We start from the raw sequence: 26660 nt of genomic DNA on the forward strand, positions 1-26660 counted from the left end.
TTTTGTTAATGATTTGATTAAAGGCTATTATTTTTTTATATAAAAAAATATATATATTGGGCATAACTGGAACAGTTTTATTACCCCTCAACCTGTTTGTATCTGCATGACATTAGACACCTGGTCAGTGAATAAAATGTATTGTAATTAATTCCATTCCAAAAATTTTAATAAAAAAAATTTAGAATCGATTATCACATTTCTGGGTCAAGTATGTCGACCATCGATATAATACAGAACTCTGCCGTAAGTATATCATATTTGGCATAGTTTTGTACACATACGTCAGTCAGACATTGACATCTCTGCTGCAATGTTTGAGTTTTGGGCTCGCGATCTGAATCTCCCAGTTGGTTCGAACCCCCTTTTGGACATATGGCAAAAGTCGCTTTGTGACCCCTAGTTTGGTTAGAGCAAAGCAGTTTATTCACCCGCGGGCCAAAACTAGAATGCTTCGGGCAGACAGACTCCATTTGCCAAAACACCACCAGTGGCAGCCCTAGGGCGGTGCGAGGTGTGCCACCGCACCGGGCGCAAACTAACTTCATTGGGCCACATAAAACTCATACCGGTAAACAACACATTTAAAAGGTTTAAATAGGAAAAAAATCGGTAGCCGTAAACTAATCGAAAAATTTTGTATTTTAAGGGGCTGAGGGGTGCCACTTTGAGGTCTAGCACCACCTAAATATTTTGCTAGAGCCGCCATTGCAAAACACCATGGTTTGTGGTCAATCTTTTAAAAAACAGTATACGACGACCCTACAAATAACGATCACAGTAATAAAAAGGTCGACTTTTCTTTGATTGAAATATGTAATATCGCTCTAAGTTCCGTACGTCGCATCGCAGTCAAGTTAACCGGTAAGTATGTTAATATAGGCCCTAAAAGCGTTCGCATAAATATTGAACTGGTTCTATCACGTTAAATGGTTACTGGGTCGGAACTGCTTGCGAAACACACGTGTATTTGATCGTGTGAAGAAAATGGGGTGGTTACCGTAGTTGGTACTTACTTACTCCATAACTCATACTCCTCATCATCATCTCGCTAGCATTATTTTCCTAGGCTCCGCTTACCTAACCTGAAGATTTGGCAGGTCCGTGTTTTTCCAGAAGCGACTACCTGTCTGACCTTCCAACCCGCGAAGGGAAAACCAGCCCAATATAAGTTAAGTCACATACCTCCGAAAATGCATTTCTCGGGAATGTGGGATTCCTCACGATGTTTTCCTTCACCGCTGACCACGTGATAATCTTATGATCCATACATGAATCCGAAAACAAATTCGATAGTCATTAGTTTAGGCCTGTGCTGGATTTGAACCTGCGACCTCAAAGTGAGAGGTTCTACCAACTGGGCTACCACGGCTCTCACTCCATAACTGATACTCTATTTTTTTTGTGTGCTCAAACCGGTAATATATATTTTTTTATTAATAGGAGACAAACGAGTAAAGAATAGGTAGTATACTCCTTGGAGTAAACGGAGTAAACAATTACCGTCGCCCATAGACACATCAAGGGGATCACATTACGAGTGCGCCGCCGGCGTCAAGTGGGAGAGCCTTCAGCGCTCCCCATTTGTCCGGCCAAGTAGTTAATGCCATCTGCGGCAAATCTACAATAAGTCACGTCAAAATAAAAACTCTTTGTTGAAGATTCGAAGGTCGTATCGGTCCGGAAATAGAGCAGGCGACAATTCATTCCACATTATAGTTGTGCGAGGCAGGAAGTGGCCGCATTAACTACATGGCTGGACAAGTGGGGAGCGCTGAGGGCTCTCACCCGGTCAGATGTGAGTGTGTTACTCGCCTTACCTTCACCGTACGTTACCAACTTTTTACTACTTCTATCGTGTGGGTTATGAGGTAGATGACCGATCACTTCATCCCAAGGTGTCAGGGTAATTATTGAGTCGCCAAAGGCCCCTGACATGCCTACTTACACCATTAAGTAATAACCGGGACCGACGCATCGCCTTAACGTGCCTTCCGAAGCACGGATTATCTTTCGGACAACCAGCAGGCTGTAACTTCCCAACCAAACTAGGGATTAGAATGTTGCGTTGATTTTCAACACACACATCATAATGTCAAATGTTACGTGACATAACTAAACTATACCTACTTAATATGAAAATTTACTGGCAACACGTTTATTTTTGATAATAACGAAAAAATTAATTTGATTTTTGACTATGTCAATCAATGGCTTTGCTTATACTTAGGTTAAGTTGTACAAGTATTTACCATGTTCATATAGGAGTCAGTTGTCCTTCGAAATCGACAAAATAGGCCTAAAATTATTATTCTTACTAGTAAAGTAATAGTATAATTGATGGAGGAAAACATAGTATTGATATATTAGTATAATGTAGCCGCAGAGAGTGGTGGTGCGGAACTGCCGGTAAGGAAAGGAAGCGTTCTGTACCGCGCCGCAAGTCGCGATCGACGCACGCGCACCGAGCGTAGCGCCATCTCTGAACCGCGCCTTTAACACGTGAGTCCACTTTATTTCAAAAACTTTTTAAGTGGAATATAGAAAAAAATAGTAGTGGTGAAATTCGAAATTCGTTCATTTTCTAGTGGTTTTCTTTTTGTGTTGGATAATAATTGGAACAGGCCAGTATTTCAAATTTTGTTTAAATTGGAAAGTTGTCTAATACTTTATCAACATGCATTATTAAACGAGTTTGAGATTATTATTAAATTTATAACAAGTCCCATAAAATAAGCATATTATTAGATGGTACTTCAAATGACAACCTGCAACAACTTTGGGTCTTAGACATAGGTACCTAGTACATACCCAAGTACTTAGTAAAGGTTACGATGACCACCTCTCACTAGTACCTATCATCACAGAGAAAAATAATCCTGTAAGTAACATCCATTCAACACTGCTGGCTAGTTATAATTTAGCGATCGTTTTTTATTCAAATATAATATCACGTCCCACTGCTGGGCACAGGCCTCCCCTCAATCAACCGGAGGGGGTATGGAGCATACTCCACCACGCTGCTCCACTGCGGGTTGGTAGAGGTGTTTTTACGGCTAATAGCCGGGACCAACACATAATCATCTTACTTTTTCGGACAATCAGGTGATTCAAGCCTGAAAAGTCCTTTCCAAACAAAGGACAGTCTCACAAAGTGATTTCGACAATGTCTCCATCGGGAATCGAACCCGGACCTCCAGATCGTGAGCCTGACGCTCTAACCACTAGACCACGGAGGCTGTTTCGAAATCAAAATCTGAAATGCTAGAGCGAGCACTTTCTTACATGCAGATACTTTGGTGCAATAAAGTGTATTTTGTATTGTATTGTATACTTTATTTAAACATGAAATAAGTTAATATGGGTTCAAATGATTTAAACTATCGAAGGCTTGAGGAATCTCCGAAGATCGTAATAAGTGCGTGAAATCCAGGACAAAGCTGGCTGACAGGGCGACAACAGTAAAACTCTGGCACCGTCAGGCCTATTGTGTTCCCATTTGTCCGGCCAAGTAGTTAATGCCATTTGCGGCAAAGGTACAACAAGTCACGTGAAAAAAAATAGGTTTGTGTAATCGGGCATAATTCCCGAAAACCGCGTTATATATAAATTATCTAGTATCTCAACATGAATTCTAACTCTAAGCCCAATTCAGTAGTTTTAGACCTCGAGCTGGGATTCAAACCCATAACTCTACGATGTAGGTCACGCGTTCCTCGACCAGGGGCCTGTTTAATAAAACTTACAATTGTAAATTACAATGTCAATTTGATGTACATTGCGGAGTGTGTGTTCACGAATATTTTGCAGTTTCATATTAGCTACGTAATGAACACCAAATTGTCGTTGTAATTTACAATTGTAAGTTTTATTAAACAGGCCCCAGGGCTATCACGGATTCAATACTTTATTTAAAGGTGTCAAATAAGAAATATTTATATTTTTTTAAACGTACCTACAAATTCGCGCGTTCCTTATCCAAACATACCTAACGATTATGATATGTAAATATGAATAGCTATGTAAACATATATCCGGCTAAGGAGGTACCCAGTGACTGTCATCTGTGGTAAATCTAAATGAGTTACGTAAAAAAAGTAAACTTATTATATAACACAATTCACGTTTTTCACGTTCGCGTGGGTAACTACATCATATTTACATTTTACTTACATTGTTGGCATCCAACAAACGAAGGTTGGTGGTAGGGCTGGCAGAGGAAGACCTAGGAGGACGTACATTGACCAAATTGGAGATGTCCTTAGAAAACGTTCAGTACTCTGAACCGGCGTGCGTGTATGAAACGATTGATGAATGTGGAGGAACCAAAAGAAGTGTGTCAGGTCAGGATCGAAGCAAATGGAGTTCCATAGCTTAAATATGATGTTATACCTATATATATATAATATAATATATATATATATAATATAATATATATATATATATTATATATATATATATATATATATATATATATATATATATATATATATATATATATATATATATATATATTATATTATATAATACCAAGTGATAATACCATATAATATAATAAAGTGATAAATAGTTAGTGATAATACCAAATATACATTATATATATATATATATAATATATATATATATATATATATAATGTATATTTGGTATACGTGGTTTATGTATGTTTGTAGGATCATTAAAGAACACTTATTGAAAGTCAAAATTCGTTACGTGTTATGTAATGTCGGTGAAGCTTGGGTACTCAGTTCATCTAGCGATGGATGTACCTCTTACCACCCCCATTAGAAATACAGTCGTGTTATGTCCTACAATATTAATCTACCATACCACCACTTCTATATAGTCTTCCTGGTGAATGCAGATCATACATAAGTACTTACCTAACAGAATACTATATAAATTCTGTGCTAACAGTAAAACGCATGCAAATTCGTTAAGTAGGTCTCAAGATTAATCGTTTCATGCGGAAAGCCACGGGAGCTCCGTGGTTCCTTCGCAATGAAAATCTGCATATTGACCTAGGTCTGCCAACCATTGCCCAATGGCTCAAATTAGCTTCCAAACGTTTTTTCGATTCTGCTCCGCACCACCCAAATCCCCTGGTAGTTGCGGCTTCCGAGTACATTCCGCTTAGGGACGGTACTGAAAAGTATCGGCGTCCGAAGGACGTAATATACGATCCCGACGACCCGATTACTCTAGCCATAGAGGCAGCCAATCAGCTCGCGACACCAAACACTTCAGGTCCCCGATACCGACCCCGCCGGCGTGGTCGACGATTTCCCTCATTCAGCGCTTATCGCTATCGACCCACTAGGGTAGATTAATTCTTTCAAATATTTTTCCTCTCAGACGACGCCCTGAGCCGAGGTTCGCGCCCAACTGGGCACCCTCAGGCCTGTTGTCTTAAACGTTGTACCGGGTGAGAGCCTTCAGCGCTCCCCATTTGTCCGGCCAAGTAGTTAATGCCATCTGCGGCAAATCTACAATAAGTCACGACAAAAAAAAAGTCTCAAGATTAGCCCAAACATATAGGGGACAGTCGTTATAATAAGTGGTGGAGTATGCTCCATACCCTCTCCAGTTGAATGAGGTAGTCGAGCGGTAGGACGCATATATTGGCTGTTTTTCTCCTCCTATCGTGTGAGTTGTGAGGTGGATGACTAACCTCAACAACCCTGATGTCAGGATTATTATTGAGCCGTCAAAGGCACCTGACGTGACTGAAGTAACGACTACGAACTTACATCAGTACCTAAGTAGTAACCGGGACCAACGTCTATTGGCTGTTTATGTTATGGTACCTACTTGATCATCATCTCCCTAGCTTTACCCCGTTTTCACGAGGTCCGCTTACCTAACCCGAGGATTTGACAGGTCCGGTTTTTTACAGAAGCGACTGCTAGTCTGACCTTCCAACCCGCGAAGGGAAAACCAGACCAATACAGGTTAGGTCGCATACATCTTTTTCGGGTTAGTAGGTTTTAACGTGCAAAAAAACTAAAGCTTTCTCTAATACATAAATATTACAAGCAAGCATAACATTACATAATATAAAGTTATGCGTTATGTGTGGGCTTGGCAAGTTTAAGGTTTTGCCTTATAGTCGATGTCAATATTTACATTTTTAAACTGGTGGTGATTCTGGCGGACATGAACCTAATTTTATTTAATGTCAACTTTAAAACCAGTCGGTCTAATTATTGTAGGTATATAGACACCATGTTAATTGTATTTGAAGTTATAAGTACTTTTTTTTTAAGTTTACGCGGTTATTATCATAATCAAAACACATAATGACGGGTTCTTACCGCGTAATAATAAATGGTAAATGGTAATTATGGATCTACCTACTCCAGTCCAATATCATCAGTCATCCCGAGATCATGGCACTTGCAACAGTGTCGAAATATCGGGAGTCTCATATCCCTGATTCAAACGCGGTAAGAACCCGTTCGTATGTGTTTTAATTAGTTATAAGTACTTACCTGTCATTTTCGGGTATGTCGTTAAAACCGATAGTCAAAAATAGTCTCCAGATGAGCTCATGAGCGTGGCAGGGCAGAACTAGTTAAAACAAACGGAGAGCGCTCGAGCGGTGGCGGATATTCCGAATGAAACTGAGATAGTTTCCATTGCAATTCATTGCATCACAATGTTATGAAGTTACTTTTTCTTTTACAACACCTCTGTTCCGGCATTAACAGAGAACTTCACGCGCTTGGTCTCTAAAGGGGTGAGCATCGCCATAATTAGTTAGAAAATAACTTGCTGTCACTTTTGATATGAGGTCCAAAGATGGGTATGATGAACCCAGAGGTGACAGGTCATCTCATCCCCCAGATACGTATTTACCATTTTTAGGGTTCCGACCCTCAAAAAACCCTTAAAAGAACACTTTAGTTTTCGTCCTGTCCATCCGTCTGCCCGTCTGTTAAAACCCTTTTTCTCGAGTACACTTGCAGGTATCAACTTGAAATTAACATCTACTTAATATTTATGTGTACGGTTCGTTGAAGCTGTTAATCAAACTTCTAAATAAACGCAGTCCAAATATACGTGGTCGTCAACAGTATATATTTTTTTTAAGTGACTTAATGTGCCACAAATGACATTAACTAATTGGCCGGAAAAATGGGTAACGCTGAGAGCTCTCACTCGGTACAAAATTTAAGACAACAGGCCTGAGGATGTCTGAGAGGATTATATTTGAAAGAATTAATCGACCCTAAGCGATAAGCGCTAAATGACGGAAATCGTCGACCACGCCGGCGGGGTCGGTATCGGGAAATATAATGTGGTACAAATACGAGAATGTAATAAATACTTAATAATTGATTGATTGTGAACCTATTTTCATTAAACTAAGCTGTCGAAACAAGGTAAAAACTACGTTAGTATGATGAAGTATGCGCCGCGTTGGAGTGGGGTATGGCACAGAATCCGGGAGGCTCGCCTCACGTAACATTGGAACTGGTTTGCGAGTTTCCTGACTGCGGCCACACTAACTGGTGCGGTGTAACTCGCAGTGAATGGGCCGAGAGGTTAAAGCGGTCTGGTTTTAGACTTACTAACACCAAAATTCAAAATTCAAAATTCAAAAATATTTATTTTTCAAAATTGGCTTACAAAGTTAGCGCTTTTTGAACGTCAAACATAATTAAATTACATATTATGTAACTAGCTGTAAAACTACTACCACATCGGAATCTGTAACGCTGAGGGAAAGACGTGGCCAGAAAACCTCCCAGCACAGGGCCCTAGTCCTACTGTTTCATGTTTTCCTTTCTTTTCTTTTAATCCAGTTTGTATTACATAATTTATAGACTTAAATACAATGTTATGGTTATGGTATTCCAATTACAGTCGGTGGAAGGAAAGTGAAACATAAAGAGTTTAAGTATGTGACTTTATCACAGAAACAGTGTTTTATGAGCTCCCTGACAGAAGCAGGCCTGTCCACATACGCACCACGCATGTGTCCCAAAGGGGTAGGCAGAGGTTTATAGTAAGTATATACATCCACTTCTCACCAGCTATATTTGAGTCCCGTGTAATGGGGGACAATTCCAGCGGGCCTAGCACCGTAAGCACGCGACTCTTTCTCGCCGCGACAGAGATCGTCTGTCTCTTTCTGTGCAGTACTGAGAGAGAGTGACGGGTGACATATGTCGAGGCGAGAAAGAGTCGCGCACTTACGGTGCTAAGCCCGCTGGAAACCACGTGATATCAATTTTCTATACTTAATCCAAATATGAATTCAAACTCATACAGTGTTACTACAAAATAAAGACTAAAAGATATACTATGTTTAAAATATAATCCGTATACGAAAGAAGTCCCGAAGGCCGCGGCGCTACTGTCGCAGATTCTGCATAAAATGACTAGTCAAGTTCATACATACATACATAAACAGCCTATATACGTCCCACTGCTGGGCACAGGCCTCCCCTCAAACAACCGGAGGGGGTATGGAGCATACTCCACCACGCTGCTCCACTGCGGGTTGGTGGAGGTGTTTTTACGGCTAATAGCCGGGACCAACGGCTTAACGTGCCCTCCGAAACACGGAATCATCTAACTTTTTCGGACAATCAGGTGATTCAAGCCTGAAAAGTCCTTACCAAACAAAGGACAGTCTCACAAAGTGATTTCGACAATGTCCCCATCGGGAATCGAACCCGGACCTCCAGATCGTGAGCCTAACGCTCTAACCACTAGACCACGGAGGCTGTTACTCGACCACGGAGGCTGTTATTAGTTTTTTACAATAGCATAATATTTTATTCTTCTCCTATCGTGTGGGTTGACTAGTCAAGTTAGTTTCATTAAAATCCGCCAACTTCTTTCGTTCGTTTCGTTTTTCGAAATACTATTTTAAACAAAGTTTATTTTTAGTTTGTGATTTGTAGTAACACTGTTTAAGTCTAATACTAACAGTGGTTTAGAGCCCGGTTTATTTAAGACATATTTACGTAACTTTAAAGAATTAGGAAGGCAAAAAAAAAAAACACTTATTATATTAGCATTCTGAAGGGTAGGGTGCGCCCGTTGATGTCTTTTGTATAAAACCACATTACATACACATTTCGGTTGAAGATGTTTTTCGGGTTCCGTAACAAGACCTCAAATATATATATTTTTTTAATTTTCGTAGTTCATAGTTTATTTAAAAATAAAAAAAATATTACGAAAGACTCTTAACTAGGTACATGGCAAATGGCGGTCTCATTTTTCTTCCAGACAACCTTAAGGCGAGGAAAAATGTAAAAATTGAAATTGAAACTAACTATAAGTACAACTTATCAATTTCATTAATTGAAAAAAAAAATTGAATTTTCTTTTTTTTTATTGTCATTTCAATTATTTATGGCTATAATGATTAATAAGTTAACTACATGACCCTGGTACCCTGGCTTCTGATTCTGATTGCCCCTGTTACATGGAATATAAACATAGCTGTCGAGGAGTGGGTGTACATACTATAAACCTCTGCCTACCCCTTCAGCGATATAGGCGTGATGCTGAAGTTATGTACTTATGGCTTAAGTATATGTTGGTCTACGAACGAGTAAGACATTTTTTGATAAACTTTAAACACATCTTTATTCAGTTGGTAACAAAGTTAAACTTAGAAACGTAAATTTTTATATAAATATATTTTTTGTTTTTTTTTCACGATACTGCACGGATCTTCTGTACAACAATTATACCCTCATTATAGACTGACCTGCAGTGTTTGTGCAATAGTTTAAAATGTCTTAATTAACAATTATATATCTATCTATCTATATCAGCCTAAATTCACATCCAATTTTGGACGTAGGCCTCTTCCATGTTTTTCCACTTCCGACGATCTTGGGCTATCGACATCCAACCATATCCTGCGTGCCAACAACAACAAACAATTATATCATCACCAGCCCATTAACGTCCCCACTGCTGGGGCACGGGCCTTTCCTATGGATGGATAGGGAGATCGGGCCTTAAACCACCACGCGGGCCCAGTGCGGATTGGTGGTTATTAACGACTGCTAATGCAGCCGGGACCAACGGTTTTACGTGCCTTCCGAAGCAAGGAGGAGCTCGAGATGAAAACTTTTTTTTTTGTGGTCACCCATCCTATGACCGACCTTTGCGAAAGTTGCTTAACTTCAACAATCGCAGACCGAGCGCGTTTACCGCTGCGCCACCGAGCTCCTCCTCCTGAACAATTATATAAGTGGGCTCAATTATTTTGTTTGTCCAGTCAAGTATTTAATACCATTGTCGGCAAACCTACACGGCCAACTGGGCACCCTCAGAGCCCTTAGCGCTCCCCATTTGTCCGACCAAGAGAATGACGCCATTTGCAGCAAATCTACAATAAGTCACGCTAAAAAAAACTCGTTTTGTTATAACACTTGTAACTCTATGAATTCCAGTTATTATGTCTGAGGAGCTCGGTGGCGCAGCGGTAAACGCGCTCGGTTTGCGATTGTTGAAGTAAAGCAACTTTCGCAGAGGCCGGTCATAGGATGGGTGACCACAAAAAAAAAGTTTTCATCTCGAGCTCCTCCGTGCTTCGGAAGGCACGCTAAGCCGTTGGTCCCGGCTGCATTAGCAGTCGTTAATAACCACCAATCCGCCTTGGGCCCGCGTGGTGGTTTAAGGCCCGATCTCTCTATCCATCCATAGGGAAGGCCCGTGCCCCAGCAGTGGGGACGTCAATGGGCTGATGATGATGATGATGATGATGTCTGTAGGGCGAGAAATGAAAAACTGGAATGAAAATCTAGTCTTAACGCACATAATGTTACTGTGAAAGTGTATAATTCAGACATTATATAGCCTACCTAACCTTTATGCTCCATACCCTTTCCATTTCGGCGGATAGGAAAATAACAGGAGTAACTTAAAACTAAATTAGGAAAGTGTCTGGAATCGCCATCAACACCATTATTTACAGAGTCAAGGTATTTTATAGAATACCCGAATATCTAGATTGATGGTAACATATACAGGGTGTTAGTAACACCGTACGAAAGCTTTGATTGAAATTATTCTGAGTTGATATCAATCAAGTGGAGTCACTTGAAGTACTTGATTTAAGATATATATATATGCCACAAAGTTTACGTTATGGTGTCTCTAACACCCTATGTACATGCTTATATTACCGTTACAAAGTTTATTATTCTTTTGGTTTTTTTATTATTATTTTAATTATACCCCCTCCGGTTGATTGAGGGGAGGCCTGTGCCCAGCAGTGGGACGTGTATAGGCAGTTTATGTTATGTTATTTTAAATTACATATTTTTGCAATGGAAGTTTCCACTTGATATTAACTCAGAATCATGAGCATGAGAGCAATCCCCCTCAGTATTCGTTACGATGTCACTAACACCCTGTATACATACATACATACGTATTAATTGGTAGAGTCTGCACCACGAACAATATTTATTTATTTATTTATTATTAATATCCCGCGTTCATGGCGCTAGTGTCGCTGTATGAGTATGACTTTAATTATCTCCGTATTTATAATAGCTACGTTACGAGAATTAGACAGAAAGAAAGAGAATTTTTTGAACATGAAGTGTGTGCTAATAACTCAAAAGTGATACAACTCGAGTTGTATTACTTTTCACCGACGGTACAGACTTGTCAATTAGTTCCATTTAAAATCCGCGGGACTCTCGTGGCGTGTACTCCACATTTTTTTTTCCTTTCGTCATTGTCTACAGTTGTTTTATATAATAAACAGCTATAATATTTAAATAATTACATTTCTTACGAAATAAATAACCATGACATCGCCGTAAGTAAAGCATTACCACCGTTGACGGCTGCTTGACAACCTTAATGTGAATACATTATATCATAAATTATGAACTGCCTATTACGTCCCACTGCTGGGCACATGCCTCCCCTCAATCAAACGGAGGGCGCATGGAACACACTTCACCACGCTGCTCCACTGCGGGTTGGTGGAGGTGATTTTACGACTAATAAACGGTACCACCGGCTTAACGTGCCCTCAGAAGCACGGAATCATATTACTTTTTCAGACAATCAGTTGATGAAGCTTGAAAAGCCCTTACCAAATAAAGGATAGTCTCACAAAGTGATTTCGACTTTTATGAATTTTACTCTAAAATTTTCACTTGATATCAACTCAGAATCATGGTCTGAATTATCCCCCTCAGTATTTATTACGATGTCACTTACATCCTGTACAAGTAAATACAAGTAGCCATACAAGTAGATAGGGAAAATTCATGACAATTTAGTGTTTTTTTTTAAATTTCCTTCTGTTCCATACTTTTGCGACGGAAAATTCTAATTGATATCAACTCAGAATCATGATCTGAATCATCCCTCAGAGTTTACGTTACGATGTCACTAACACCCTGTATATGGACTCCTAGACAGTTCCCTCATTTCTTAGTACACAAGTAAATAAAAGCTTGTTAAATTAACCAAAATGGCTAACGAAAAAATTCGCTGGCTTCGATTAAATATCAGAACATTAAGTAAAGCCAATAAAGGACTTGTTAACAAGTATTATGTAACGTTTTGTACTTTGTCAAGCCTTGGAAAGTTGTGGTGAGGTCATCTTGATAATCCCACGACGGTGAAATATCCTCGACAACCTTTTAACAGTTATTTATTGGTTATATGACAGCGGGGCGTTGTTAATCAATTTACTTACTTGAGCTATTGGGAGGTAATTTGATAAAAATATACTTCTCATTAATTTTTGTTCGACAAAAACAAGTTTAATTGCTGTTGCAAGTGCCATCCCGTGATCATGGCACTTGCAACAGTGTCGAAATATCGGGAGTCTCTTATCCCTGCTTTAAACGCGATAAGAACCCGTTATTATGTGTTTTAATTATGATAATAACCGCGTAAAATTAAAACAATGTATAAAGTTTAATTAAATTTGAATTAGGAAAATATGCCTTAAGAATTAAGAATTAAAATTGATATTTATTTTTATCCCATATTATAATCCTTACGAAATATAAACTTGCGAGGTGTTTCAACAAACATTTCACATAGTGCTTATGTCTTAAAAATTTTTACATAACGAACGTCTCATCCGCCTAAAACTATTAAGGTTCATCATATCCATCTTAAGACTTCGTATCAGCGGTGGCTGCGAGTAGTCTTCTGATTATTTGTGGCTCTGCTTACTCCAGGTTTGAATAAAAAAAAAAAACAATTTATTTTCAGGCAGTTTTCCCACAGATGGTTAATAACAATGTAAATTTACGCACTATGCTAGTAAACAGACTAATTTAAATTATCATTATTCTTTAAAATAGCTTTTATTTTGTTTATATGTTAAAAAATGCATTGACCTTCATAATTTACGTTAAGCTTTAAGGTTATTTTTACAAGTTATCCTCCATTGCGCAAGTTAAGGCTGTACTTTCTGTTTCATTACAACAACGCTTCTGACATTTTGTTAAAGGATACGGCAACCCAGTCGGTCACTTGACCCCTTTATTCATACTTATCACATGAAGTAAGTAGGTATTGTAATTTTTCCTCAGACGACATTACTACTTGGCCGAACATATGGGGAGCGCTGAGAGTTCCCAACTGTTATAAGAATTAAGTCAACTGGCTGGTTTTCACTTCGCGGGTTGGAAGGTTAGATAGGCAGTCGCAAATCCGACCTTGTCAAATGTTCAGGTCTTCTTCTTATTACCAAAGTCATCAACCCTGGTGTCACGGTTATTATTGAGCCGCCAAAGGCCCCTGACATGGCTCATGTAACGATTACTCACTTAAGTACATCAGTAAATTGTAACCGGGACCAACGGCTTAACGTACCTTCCGAATCACGGATCATCTTACTTTTTGGACAATCAGGTGTAATCAGGTCTGTAATGTCCTAACTCCTAACCAAACTAGGGATCACAAAGTAATATGTCTCCACCGGCATTCGAACCCGGGACCTCCGGATCGTGAGCCCAACGCTCAACCACTGGACCACGGAGACAGTTAATGATCAGGTTAGGTGGACCCTGTGATAACGCGAAGGGAGATGTTGAAGTGAAGTTGCAATGATTTCGTCGGTCTAGCGACAATGGCGACAGATTAATGTCACAGTCTGATGCGTTCTTGTGAAAAATCTCAGTTTTTACAACAATCCCGCGCAACCAACTTGCGTAACATCTCAAGGCGGACTTCTATTAATTATTGGTTGTACCATAATAATGTACCTGATACTTACAGACAAACATTTGTCAAACATGTCTAAAACTAGCTCTATTTCTTTCTTACAGTCGTTTAGAGCTCGACCCGGGATTCAAACGCATAATCTGATGATATAAATAACGTGTTCTCGGAACCGGGGGGTTAAAATGGCCACATCGAAGCAATTCATCTAAGAAAGCAATATTCCTATTTGACATTTGTGTGCATTGCGCACTTACTTTTATATGCGCAAATGTCAAATTGAAATATTGCTTTCTTAGATGAATTGCTTTAATGTGGCCTGAGGGTTTAACCCAGGGCTATCAAGGATTCATTTCAGTGTCTGCAAATTGACTTGTGATTACTTGTGGCTCTGCCCACCCTGTAGGTAATTATGCACGCAGGTATGAAGTTTTATAAAAAGACAGACATGCCATAATCTGTCTCCTTCACTTGACAATGATTATAATAACACAAGAGAAACTTCACATAGTTTGACAGGCGATCAATTTAAAAATAACGAATTCGAATTTCGACGCTACTATTAAAGTTTAAAAAGTAGTTTAATCTGTGGTTAGTGTTTCTTGCAAGGTGGGTCTAGCGCGTTCACTTTCTCTCGGCTATTATGATATTGTTTTTTTTTTTGCAGTCTGTGGCAGAGGAACTTCCTCAGCAGTGCGCGCCCGAGTCCGGTGCAGTGAGGATTCCGCATAACTAATTCAGTGCTAGTGAAGTAACAGTGATAATAAATATTGATTGTGACTCTCCGGAATTGACTAACGATTGATATAAAATGGTGAGTTATATTTTAATTAAAATATAAATATAATAGAAATATATTTTCGGTATTTTACAGATTTATGTAAGCACTTACTAAAATAATCATTTTTATTATGATAATTATATTATAATTGGGTAAAATCATTGGGTCCAATATGAAAATGCTAATTTAGAAATAGAAGCCAGTCTAAAAATTACCAAAATTGTTTTTCGTATTTATTTTTGACATATTTTCGAATTATAATTAGGTACTTAATTATGAATTAGGTAACGAAAAATACAACTTTTGACCACTTTTATTGAAGTGACGTCATCAATAAAAGCAGCAGTATTTCCAAATTCTCCAAATTCATAGAAAATTTTCATTTTAACTCTTCGAAAAAGTATTAAAAAAGTAAAGCTTATTCTTAGCGATTCGTCTGTGCCTCACCCGGTACAAATAGGTGCCTCGAAGAGGTCACATCATCACAGTACGTACACTAAATCCGTCTCTGGCAAATAACCTATCTCCTTTCCTGGGTTTTGCTCTACCTAAGTGCATTTTACACAAATCGATCTAGCCGTTTTAGCGAGAAAAGTTAACAGACACACAAATGTTATAATTATGAGATTAAACGAACTTACCTTTAAGTGAAGCTCTATCTCTATATACGAAGCTCCTTGTTCGAGACTAGATTACGGTTTTTGTGACACTGGTAAAACCGTCTCGAACGAAGAGCGAGTATAATAAACAGGATATAACTGCTCAATTTTCATCCAAATCAGTTTAACGGAAGTAACGTTAAGGCGCGAAAGGTAACAACAGAGAGACAGTCTTTTCCTCGTTTATGTTTTTAGTATGTAATTATAGTGAAGGTAACCATAGGCCTTAATCTTAAATTAATTATGTAAATGTTCGCAGTCGACCCCTGGCTTGTCCTTGACAGGCTATAATAATATGGCCGTCTGTTAATGGTCTATTTCCTTCCAGTTAATTGCGTTTGCGCAGTGTTCGACAATAGGTGCTTAGATCGCTTATACAGAGAGTGTTTACACTCAAGGAATAAGGAATAGGGAAGCTTCGATACTGTTGAGACGTTTTATTGAAGACATAACTTACACATAGAATCAGGTATCCGCTTTAGAACTGTGTCGCACTGTCGTATTTGATATTTAGTGTGACTTACAGTTCAATTTGTCTAAACTGTTAACATTATAAGGTTCCAAAGTGTTACATAGAGGCGGTACCGCGAACGAATCGTTGCGGGCCGCAGACCCGAATTTTGTACCAAATTATATACAGGACAAAGTTCTGTAGAACTTACTCTACCTACTGATATTTCCCCTTTCTACAGTTACGATTTAAAAAAAAATCTATAGAACATACATACATACAGGGTGTTAGAGACATCGTATGGGGGATGATTCAGACCATGATTCTGAGTTAATATCAAGTGACATTTTCCGTCCCGCCGGGTACGTCCCGCAGCTGGGCACAGGTCTCCCCTCAATCAACCGGACGCTCCGTGACATAAGTCATCATCATCATCATCCGCCCATTAACGTCCCCACTGCTGGGGCACGGGCCTTCCCTATGGATGGATAGGGAGATCGGGCCTTAAACCACCACGCGGGCCCAGTGCGGATTGGTGGTTATTAACGACTGCTAATGCAGCCGGGACCAACGGCTTGACGTGCGTTCCGAAGCACGTAGGATCTCGAGATGTTTTTTTTTTTGTGGTGGAAAGTTGCTTAACTTCAACAATCGCAGACCGAGCGCGTTTACCGCTGCGCCACCGAGCTCCGTGACATAAGTAATATTGTTTTTTATTCGCTCTCATCCAACATAGAAGCAATTAAAGTATAGTAAAAAGCTAATTTGACCGATATAGCTGATATAGGGTTGTGTAACGGTTAATAAACGAATAAAAAATATAATATTTACCAGTGCTTCTTACGTAACATATTGATATACGAAACTAAACCTTATCACATAGAAACAGAGCTCTAAGATCACAGCAAATGTATGTGTATGGTCGCGTGTATATGCCAAATGATAATGGAGTCTAAGTTTAAGGTGTTTAGATCTAATTTTGGCTGCGATAGAGTTCGGAAGTTCGTTTGGGGAAAGTGTTCGCGCCTGTTTGCTGCGATAGTAGAGTTGCCGAAAAAAGTGTAGAAAAAAAATGCAAAAAAATAAATAGTACAAATGAAAATTTCTAATAAAAAATAAAATATTTGTATCTATTCTGCTGGGGATGAATAATTTAAAATAAAATTATAAGTAGGTACTTACTTAAAACATATTCAGAACTGGCTATCATCCCGGGAATGTCGTAAAACTGACTCTAAAGCGGCAAATCTACAATAAGTCATGACAAAAACAAAACTGCACACTGCTTCTTGTTACTGCTGCAGCGTTACCCGTGTGTTAGCACAAAGATATTTGGTGTAGTTAATGGCTGTTAAGTGAGATGTGTTGTTGACATCCTACGTGCGGCTCTGCCCACTCCGGTAGACATAGAGGCGTGATTACTGTATGTTCTAGGGGTTGGATTGTACGCACCGCGGCTTCATACTAACTCCCGCTTCCGTAATGGCTCCGATATATTATCACCTCTGTTGCAAATCTTATATCGTGTGGGTTGTGAGATGGGTTACCTACCAACCTCGGCAACCCTGGTGTCAGGGTTATTATCGGCTCATGAGACACAATTACATATCTACTTAAGTAAGTAGTAACCGGGACCAACGGCTTAACATACCTTCCAAGGCACGGATCATGTACTACTTTCGGCAATCGGGTGATCAGCCTGCAATATTCTAACCAAACTATTAATCACAAAGTTTTTTAGTAACATGTCCCCACCGAGATTTGAATCCGGGACCTCCGGATCACGAGCCCAACGTTCAGCTACTAGACAAATGCAGTGGCCCACGTCTATACGCATCATGATAATAGCTATTGATACTTCTTTTCATTACATAAGAGCTTGATGCTCTGACGGTACAGTTTACTCTCACTAGTTGCGGTCACGGTCGCGCAGGCTCGCCCGCGCATGCGTCACTCGCCGTGCGGACCTGCGCGCGCACAAAGCTCGCGTGACGCGCGCGTCATTATAGTACCACGCAAATTCGACAATGACTAATTGTCGACCATTTCACACCACATCCCATTGTTATGATGGTGACTTGTTTGTTTGACTCTACGCTTGAACAGGTTCTAGTGAGTTTTTTTTTTATCCTGGGTCAGAGGTAGTGAACCTTTCAAATGTAAGGTTCGATTTAAATGGATAATGTTTTATGCTTCTATGCTATGGAGGGAATAAAAATACAGAACGCGATCATCCGTTTCATCTTCCCGTACTTGTCGTAAAGTGACAAAGGGATCGGGTCCTTTCTAACGTGTACAAACATTATAATATGGGCGATAGACTGATCTTTCACCATAGGTTCATCAAATGCATCTTAGAACTTCGTATGAAAAGTAAATACATTTACTAGTTAGTAAGTCAGAGGGTAACTTCCAGACGCTTTTCATACAAAGTTCTAAGATGCATATGATGAACCTATGGTGTAAGATCAGTTTATCGCCCATATTATAAAGTTCCATCACGTTAGAAAGGACCCAGTTCCTTTGTCGCTTTACGACAAGTTAAGATGGACATGTAGATGGATAGTTTTAGGCTTTTAAATTACTTACTTACCTACTTATATACAATATAAATTGACACACGCTAACACAGTTTGCTCAACCATGATAAATGGCGATACGATTCACCACCGTCATGGTATATTTCATTGGTATATAAAAAAGCTCGACGAGGCGTGGGTACTCAACTCAGTTCATCATGCGATTGACGTACCTTCTACTAGCCCAAATGGGATATAACCGTAAGGTTATCTTCTTAGTCTTATCTAGCCTAAAGTGTCCTACTGCTCGGCAAAGGCCTCCTTCCATTTCTTCCAGGTCTCTCTCCAATGCTTCCTCCGGGCAGCCTTCTAGGAAAGCGTCCAGACGTCGCGCCATCTCTGCCTCGAAGTTATATTATGTTGTATTATAATTGTGTACCAGAGGTTTGTCTTCCCTGCTTATGGCTTGTCATTGTGGGACTTTTTGTCTTTTGTTGATGACGTTCTAAAAGTTTGACGTGTAGGTGCGAATTAGTTTTAGTTTGAAGTAGGTAGTTACCTACCTAGATGTGAGACGGGTCGCATCCGTGATAGCCGCTTCTGATGGGTTAAAAAGATTGCGCATTTACTTTCATATGCGCAAATGTCAAATGCAATATTGTTTTTTTAGATGAATTACTTTAATGTGACTTTTTTTACCCAGGGGGGTAGAAGATATGAATGCATGGGATTAACTGTCTGGGAACTGATATTAGCAGCCAAATTACGATATTGTATATTAACAGTATTTTAAATGGTTTTTTTTAAAGAATGTCTAAGGCCCTCTGGGCTTTTCTTGCAGCTTCTTATCGCTGGATATACAGGTTGTGAGAAGCTGCAGTAGTTTTAGGCGGATGAGACGTTCGTTATGTAAAAAATACGATTCATAGTGTAACTGTGTTATCTACTGACTAAAAAATAAGTGTTACGTAGAACGTAAAGTCTTCTTAAGAAGTACTTCTACGAAATACTCGCGTGTAAGGATACTTTAAAATACAATACAATTATACAATAGAATAAACTGATGACTAATGTAAGTAGGTACGTAGTCGTTACATGAGTCATGTCAGAGGCCTATGGCGGCTCACTAATAACCTTGACACCAGGGTTGATGGGGTTGGTAAACCACCTCACAACCCACACAATAGAAGAATAGAATAAAAAATAAACTTGTAAAATAATTATCATCAAGTACATCCTTCCTTTAATATTACGTGAGTAATTGTGTATGTATCGATATAGATGTACTTACCTAATCACATATTGTAAGCATGTCTACATAGCGAGCATGTGTTAATTTATGTAACACGCTTATTAGATGAGTAAAGTTTAATGAACCGGAATTTTGAGAAAAAAATACATATATGTATGTATGTATTCAGTAATTATCGTATTTGACATTCTTTAAATAACTAGGTATGTAATACTAATATTGTTGATGCGAAAATAAGCCAGTCTGTCAGTTACTTTTCGGTGTTAACTATGGACAAGGCAGAATAATTCCAATCCTTTGCCAGCAGTGAAATAATAAATTTAAAAAATATACGTATAAGTACCTTTTTTAGAGATAAGTACGGTTTAAAATTATTTTGTTCACTACTCTATTTTGTGTACCTACCTAATTATTTTTAAAATAAATTATTTACTTTCTTTCTTCTTTCTTCTATCTGTGGTGTAAGTAATAAAATAAAGGCGTCTTTTAATTCATAAATATTAAAACAATAACATATTCGGGCCTAAACCACTGATTTGATTTGGATAAAAATTGTTACATAGATCGATTTACACACCGCTATAACCGAATTCCACGCAGACGATGCTGCAGGCTAGTGAGCACAAAGCTCAACCACTGGAGCACGGAAGCCGTTAAATTGATGATGATGATGAGCCTATTATGTTATACATATTATATCGATCGTCGGATAGAACTAAAAATCTTGAATCTACCTTCTTTTTTCTCAAATCAAATCAAATCAAATCAATTTATTTGCGAGAACACATAGATACAATAAAGGTGGTAAAATAATTTAAATAACAATGTTGTGATGTGTTCGGCCTGCATGCAGGCGTACAAATATACATAATAAAATAAAAAATAAAGAAATGGTACATTGAAAGAAAATTATTGAAAATATACTTATTATTAAAAAATTACAAAATTTATTTATTTTTATGTTTAAAATATTCCTTCAAATTATAGTAACATTTGTCCATAAGCCATTTCGTTAAGTTATTCTTGAACTTGTTTCCAGTTAGTATTTTCAATTCATTTGGCAGATTATTATATAATTCAATGCACATATTTAATGCATTTCTTTTATGCATGTTGGTTGGAGTCTGTGGTTGATGTAGTACATTAGCAAAACATGACCTATTTTGTCTCGTTTTTGATCACGCTTGCTGGGCGTAAAAGGGTAGGTAGATAATAAGTGGACCGCACCGTTTCAACCCATTGGACAATGAAATCATTTTTTAATTCTACGTGTAGTTGTTGAAGGCCGCGTTTTCTAACTACTTAGGTAGGTACTTATGATTAAACGTTCACACTTTCGAAGTCTAAGTAGTAGTGAAATAGTAGGTATAAGTAATGTCCAAGGGAGGAAAGTGACCGATTACCAACAAAGGTATAAAGTTTTTATTTTCGTTTTTTTATTTATTCTAAGTAATAATATTATAACAAGAAACATTTATTGAGAAGCTGTGTTATAAAATTTGTCTCAACAGCATGTCCATGTCGGACGTATTAACAAGGAAAATAATCTAATCACATACCTAATCATTTTTGTATACTTAGTAAAATTTGGCGAGTCCGAACATTTTTAAATTGTTCTATTTTTTTAAATAGGTACGTTACCTAACAGCTACGTCACGCCACGTCCCCACCAGTAGTTAACATTTCCCGAAGATGGATATAAAAACTTTTTGTCTTTTGATTAAAAAAAATTAAAAGCAAAAAAGCAGAACAAAAAAAAATACTTTTTTGTATGACAGTAATCCCGTACTTTCTACCCCCTTTTCAGAAAAGGAAGTAGGCACTTTTCGTGTAAGTGTTGTTAAAACCATATGCACACAGAGGCGGCTTTTGACCTGAATATCCGAGTTCGATTCCAGGTGATTAACACGCATTGTCCAAATCGCTTTCTCAGATTGTCCCATGTTTAAACCATGAATAACTTATTTCAAATATATTATGGGGTAGTACGGAACCAAACACTTGCCGGTTTTTTTTACTATGGAATCGACGTAAGCGCACGATCGCATGGAGCATGCGCAATACACGCGGACACGGTCGCTGAAGAAATGACCGCAGAATTGATACTTGCGTGGCGCAAGACACGGGATGTGGCGGTGTTTCCCTCAGCAGCGTTACAGATTCCGATGTAGTTTTACAGCTAGTTACATAATGTGTAATTCAATTTTTGACGTTCAAAAAGCGCTAACTTTGTCAGACACTTTTGAGAAATAAATATTTTTGAATTTTGAATTTAGTTTGTTCTTTTTTTCTTGAGGGTTGAATTATAACCTCTGGACGGTACCAACCTCTGGTAACAAGGATATTATCGAGTCTCTATGGCTCATGTAACGAATAAATATTTCAGTTAGCAGTTGCAGGGACCAATTAGGCTTAATTTATTTTTCGAACAACCAGGTGATTTCAGCCTAGCGTGTCCTAATAAAACTAGAGACAGTCTCACAAAGCGATTTTTTGCTAGATAGGCACGTCCCCGATGGGAAACGAATCCAGAACTTCAGCTTCAGCTTCTCAACAAATGTTTCTTGTTTCCGGACCGTGAACTCTACTCTCTAACTTTTGCATTCGAATTTTGGCGGAAAGATGTAGGTAAGCACGAAAAACTCTAAAAAATGTGTTCTGAAATTTTAAGGAAACCTCAGTTTCTCCGTATTCATTTTTTTTGACGTGACTTATTGTAGATTTGCCGCAGATGGCCTTAACTACTTGGCCGGACAAATGGGGAGCGCTGAAGGCACTCACCCGGTAACCGTATTTAAAGAAGTAGTAGTCACTGAGAAGAAAAGTAGGAATAGCTTATTATTTATGTCCATTTCTAATAAAAAGGGCCCCCACCACACTTGTGGCCTACGGGTCCACAAACCCCAAATGCGACCCTGGGTACAACTACAAGAACGAAGCTTGATTGTAATTATTATAATACCTATCCAATAAACCTTCAGGTACTTAATTTAACTATGTGGCTAGCAGGTTAAGGACTTGATAAAACTGTTTTGCTAATAAATCACGCAGACATAAAGACATAAACTCACGGCCATGATCCCCAATGGGGTCGGTAGGCGGAGATAAGAGAATTTTGTATCGTCTTTCGTAATCATACATTAAACGAACATAACAGATGCGGTGTCGAGTAAATTTTGTTATTTTTTTTTGACGTGACTTATACTTTGCCGTAAATGGCATTAACTACTTGGCCGGTCAAATGGGGAGCGCTGAGGGCATCCGGTGCAAAATTTAAGATCATAGGCCTGAGGGTGCCCAGTTGGGCGCCTCTGCTCGGGGCGTCGTCTGAGAGAATAATATTTGAAAGAGTTAATCGACCCTAGTGGGTCTATAGCGATAAGCGCTGAATGATGGGTTGGCGTTTGTGATGCTGACTTTGATTAGACAAAAACTATGGAATTTTTACTAGGTTTTTGTCGATTGTATGCTTTTGACATTTGTATGGTAAACGCGCAATCTCACTAGAACATTGTATAAACGCTACCTTACCTGGTACCTTATCTTCTTGGTAGTCTTCTTCTCTCAGGGTTGTGAGGTCCATGGCTGGCTTCATCAACCCTGGTGTCAGGGTTCGCCAAGGCCCCTGACATGGCTCATGTAACGACCACATACTTACATTTAAGTAAATAGTAGGTAATTGGGACCTACTGCCTTCGGACAGTCGGGTGTTCAGCCTGCAATGTCCTAACCAAACTAGGGATGTGATTTTGTGATTATGTCCCCACCGGGATTCGACCCCGGGACCTCCGAGTCGTGAGTCTAATTCTCAACCACTGGACCACGGAGGCATAATAGTAGGTACATTCTGACCATCCCAGTGAGATTGTACGTAGTTATTCTATGCCTCTGGTTACATGTGCCACTGCCTACCCCATAAAGATCACACACGCGCTGGTTCCTGTAACTTGAACCACAATGAAAACATAATCATAAGAAAGGCAAATATTGTGCGAAATTGCCATAGAGTTACTTAACTGTGTGGGCACACCGTGTTACATAACCTTATAGGTAAACTTAACTACTTAAATAAAATGTTACTACTCTTATCTTATTTTTAACCGACTTCAAAGAAGGAAGGAGGTTATCAATTTGACCCGTATGAATGTAATAATTGCGTTTTCGTTTAAAAAAAATATGAATGAATAAACACTTTTCCGCACTTACATTTAAAGAGCGTTGTTATAGCCCTATTCAGAGAATGGTGCTAATTCCTGTAAACACCATCTAATTTTATTTTAAGTGTCATTTTCTTATCTGTATAAAAGGAAAGGGACGGGTAATCAACAAGCATAACATTTATGGAACACACGTCAATTTTAAGCACAAATCTAAAACAACCGTCTAAAAATTTTGCACTGGCCAATAACCCGACAGAATTATGTTGACAGCACACGTCAAACGGTTTGCATACCAGCGAGATACCTTTTGATTCGCCCGGGTAATTCATTCATTTACTCATTCTTCCTAAAATTAAGAGCTGTCAATCATCCGTCCCTTTCCTTTTCGGCGTATAAGAAAATGACAGGTATAACTTAAAATAAAATTAGATGGCGTCTGCAGGAATTAGCACCATTGTCTATAAATATAGCCTAATCTAAATAAATACCTACTTTAATAAGTAACCACCTCATCATCATCGTGCTCATGTTGCCTCTGTCTACCCCAATTGGGATATAGTCGTGAGCTTATGTTCGATCGAAACAGTATTTTTTTTTAGTTTTAATACGTAGACGGCGTGCGTGTATGAAACGATTGATAAATGTGGAGGTTGCCTGGCAGAAATTGCTGTTAAGCAATAAGGCCGCCTATTGTGCTTATGTTTTATTCGTATGTTTATGTCCTTTGTTTTGTTGTTGTGCAATAAAGTATTAATTATTGATTGATTGATTGATTGAAGCAAGAAAAGTACGTCAGGGTCGAAGCAAGTGGAATATCATAATCTCTGCTTACTCCAGTGGAAAATAGGCTTTTAGAGCTTTTATAGTTTATGTATATGTATGTTTAATACATAGAACGAAAGTGGTATTCCGTAGTATCTGCCTACCCTAACGGGAAATAAGCGTGATTGTTATAGTATGTGGCGTCTTTTATAATAGTTAAATAATTTAATTCTTTGTTTATATTAATAGTACTATGATATCAACACAGCCTGAATGGGTAATCGAATATGTAGTGTATGAAACCAATATTACTGCAATAGGGCACTGACCCTACGCAGGCAGTGGAGGTCTAGATCTAAAGCCTAGAATGTTACGACATACAGGTACCTGCGATAAATATTTACGTTGCAACACAGTAGCCTACCCAAGGTGTTACCCATACGGGCATAGCCAACCACCTTCCCATAGTCCTACCAACCTGCGACGAATCTACAATAAGTCACGTCAAAAAAAAGGAAAAAAAAAACAAGGCCATAAAGCCGGGTTTCCAATGACGCGTAGAGGGTGGAGAAGAGCGGAGATGTGCGGATTCGACCAATCACAGCGTTCGAGAGAGCGAAAAACGAAGACGCTCCGTCACTCTCTCCCTCACGGTGATTGGTCGATTCCTGCACGTCTCCGCTCCTCTCCGCACAGCTCCGCGTCAGTGGAAACGCAAGTGGCTTCCCCATCCACACTTCTTGACACCCTGCAAATTCTTGTCCTATCCCCAGGACTTCCCTTCTCCCCAGACTCCGTGGTGAGACCCTAAGGGTCCTATCTCACTAGCACACCAAAGTTACGCAACCAGCAGGAAATTATTTGGCATACGGTTGCCGGCAACTAATGGCGCAAAAGTCTCTATACTTACTCAATACACTGCATCCGTGGTCCAGTGGTTTGAATGTTGGGCTCTCGATCCGGTGGTCCCGGGTTCAAATCCCGGTGGAGACATATGACAAAAATCACTTTGTGATCTCTAGTTTGGTTAGGACGTTACAGGCTGATCACTTGATTGTCCGAAAGTAAAATTCGCAAGGCACGTTAAGCTGTTGTCCCGGTTACTACTTACTAATGTAAGTAAGTAGTCGTTACATGAGCCACGTCAGGGGCCTTTGGCGGCTCAATAGCAGCCCTGACACCATGGTTGATGAGGTTGGTAATCCACCTCACGACCCACACGATAGAAGAAGAATACACTGAATCGCCCGGGACGATTTTTAAGGAAACATAAAAAAGGAGAAATGGGGAAAAGTGTGTGTTTTACTTAGAATAAGATCTTTAACGTTGTGTTCTTACAAATAAATGATTGATTATGATTATTATAGGGTTGTGCAGGCAAGACCAGTGTAAACCAAACCAAAATTATTAAAAAAAAAATACACATTAATTTTACGACGGATAATTCCACCCGATATTAACTCAGAATCATGAGATGAATCACCCTCAGTATTCGATACAGTGTCACTAACACCCTGTATACAGCTGCATTATATTTTGTTGGTAGTGGCACCATGGTGTCCTAGTAAGAAATGTCCTAGGACCTTATTTTAATAATAATAATAATCAAATTCTTTATTCAAGTTACTAGGACTCACATTTTGTTAATAACTTTATACTAGGTTAGTAGATCAAGGAAATAAAATTAAATACAAATTACAATAGGAGAGTTGAGCCGCGACTCACCGCCTCGCCATACCCCCAGCAATAGCACAGCAGCGACACACACAGTCCAACCTGCTAGCCAACATCTCCAGGATGCTGCTGGAACTAGCCCGTATCCTGCGCACCAGGGACGCGCATCTTTTGCGCATTGTGGTGTAGAAGCAACCAACGCGCGCTTCAGCGAACATCCC

The 26660-nt window shown here is 39.1% G+C and overlaps 1 protein-coding gene across 1 annotated transcript in view; it reads left to right on the forward strand.

Annotated features, from left to right (window-relative positions):
- Window positions 1-2437: 2437 nt before the first annotated feature.
- The window catches only part of LOC126373120 (UDP-glucosyltransferase 2), a 59848-nt gene continuing 35625 nt past the window's right edge, over window positions 2438-26660 (forward strand). Inside the window, exons 1-2 of the mRNA XM_050019129.1 lie at window positions 2438-2502; window positions 14849-14995. Of these exons, the coding sequence (XP_049875086.1) occupies window positions 14993-14995 (3 nt within the window). The 5' untranslated portion in view covers window positions 2438-2502; window positions 14849-14992. The remainder of the gene's footprint in view (window positions 2503-14848; window positions 14996-26660) is intronic.

This window comes from Pectinophora gossypiella, chromosome 15, assembly GCF_024362695.1.
Source record: "Pectinophora gossypiella chromosome 15, ilPecGoss1.1, whole genome shotgun sequence".
NCBI lineage: Eukaryota > Metazoa > Arthropoda > Insecta > Lepidoptera > Gelechiidae > Pectinophora > Pectinophora gossypiella.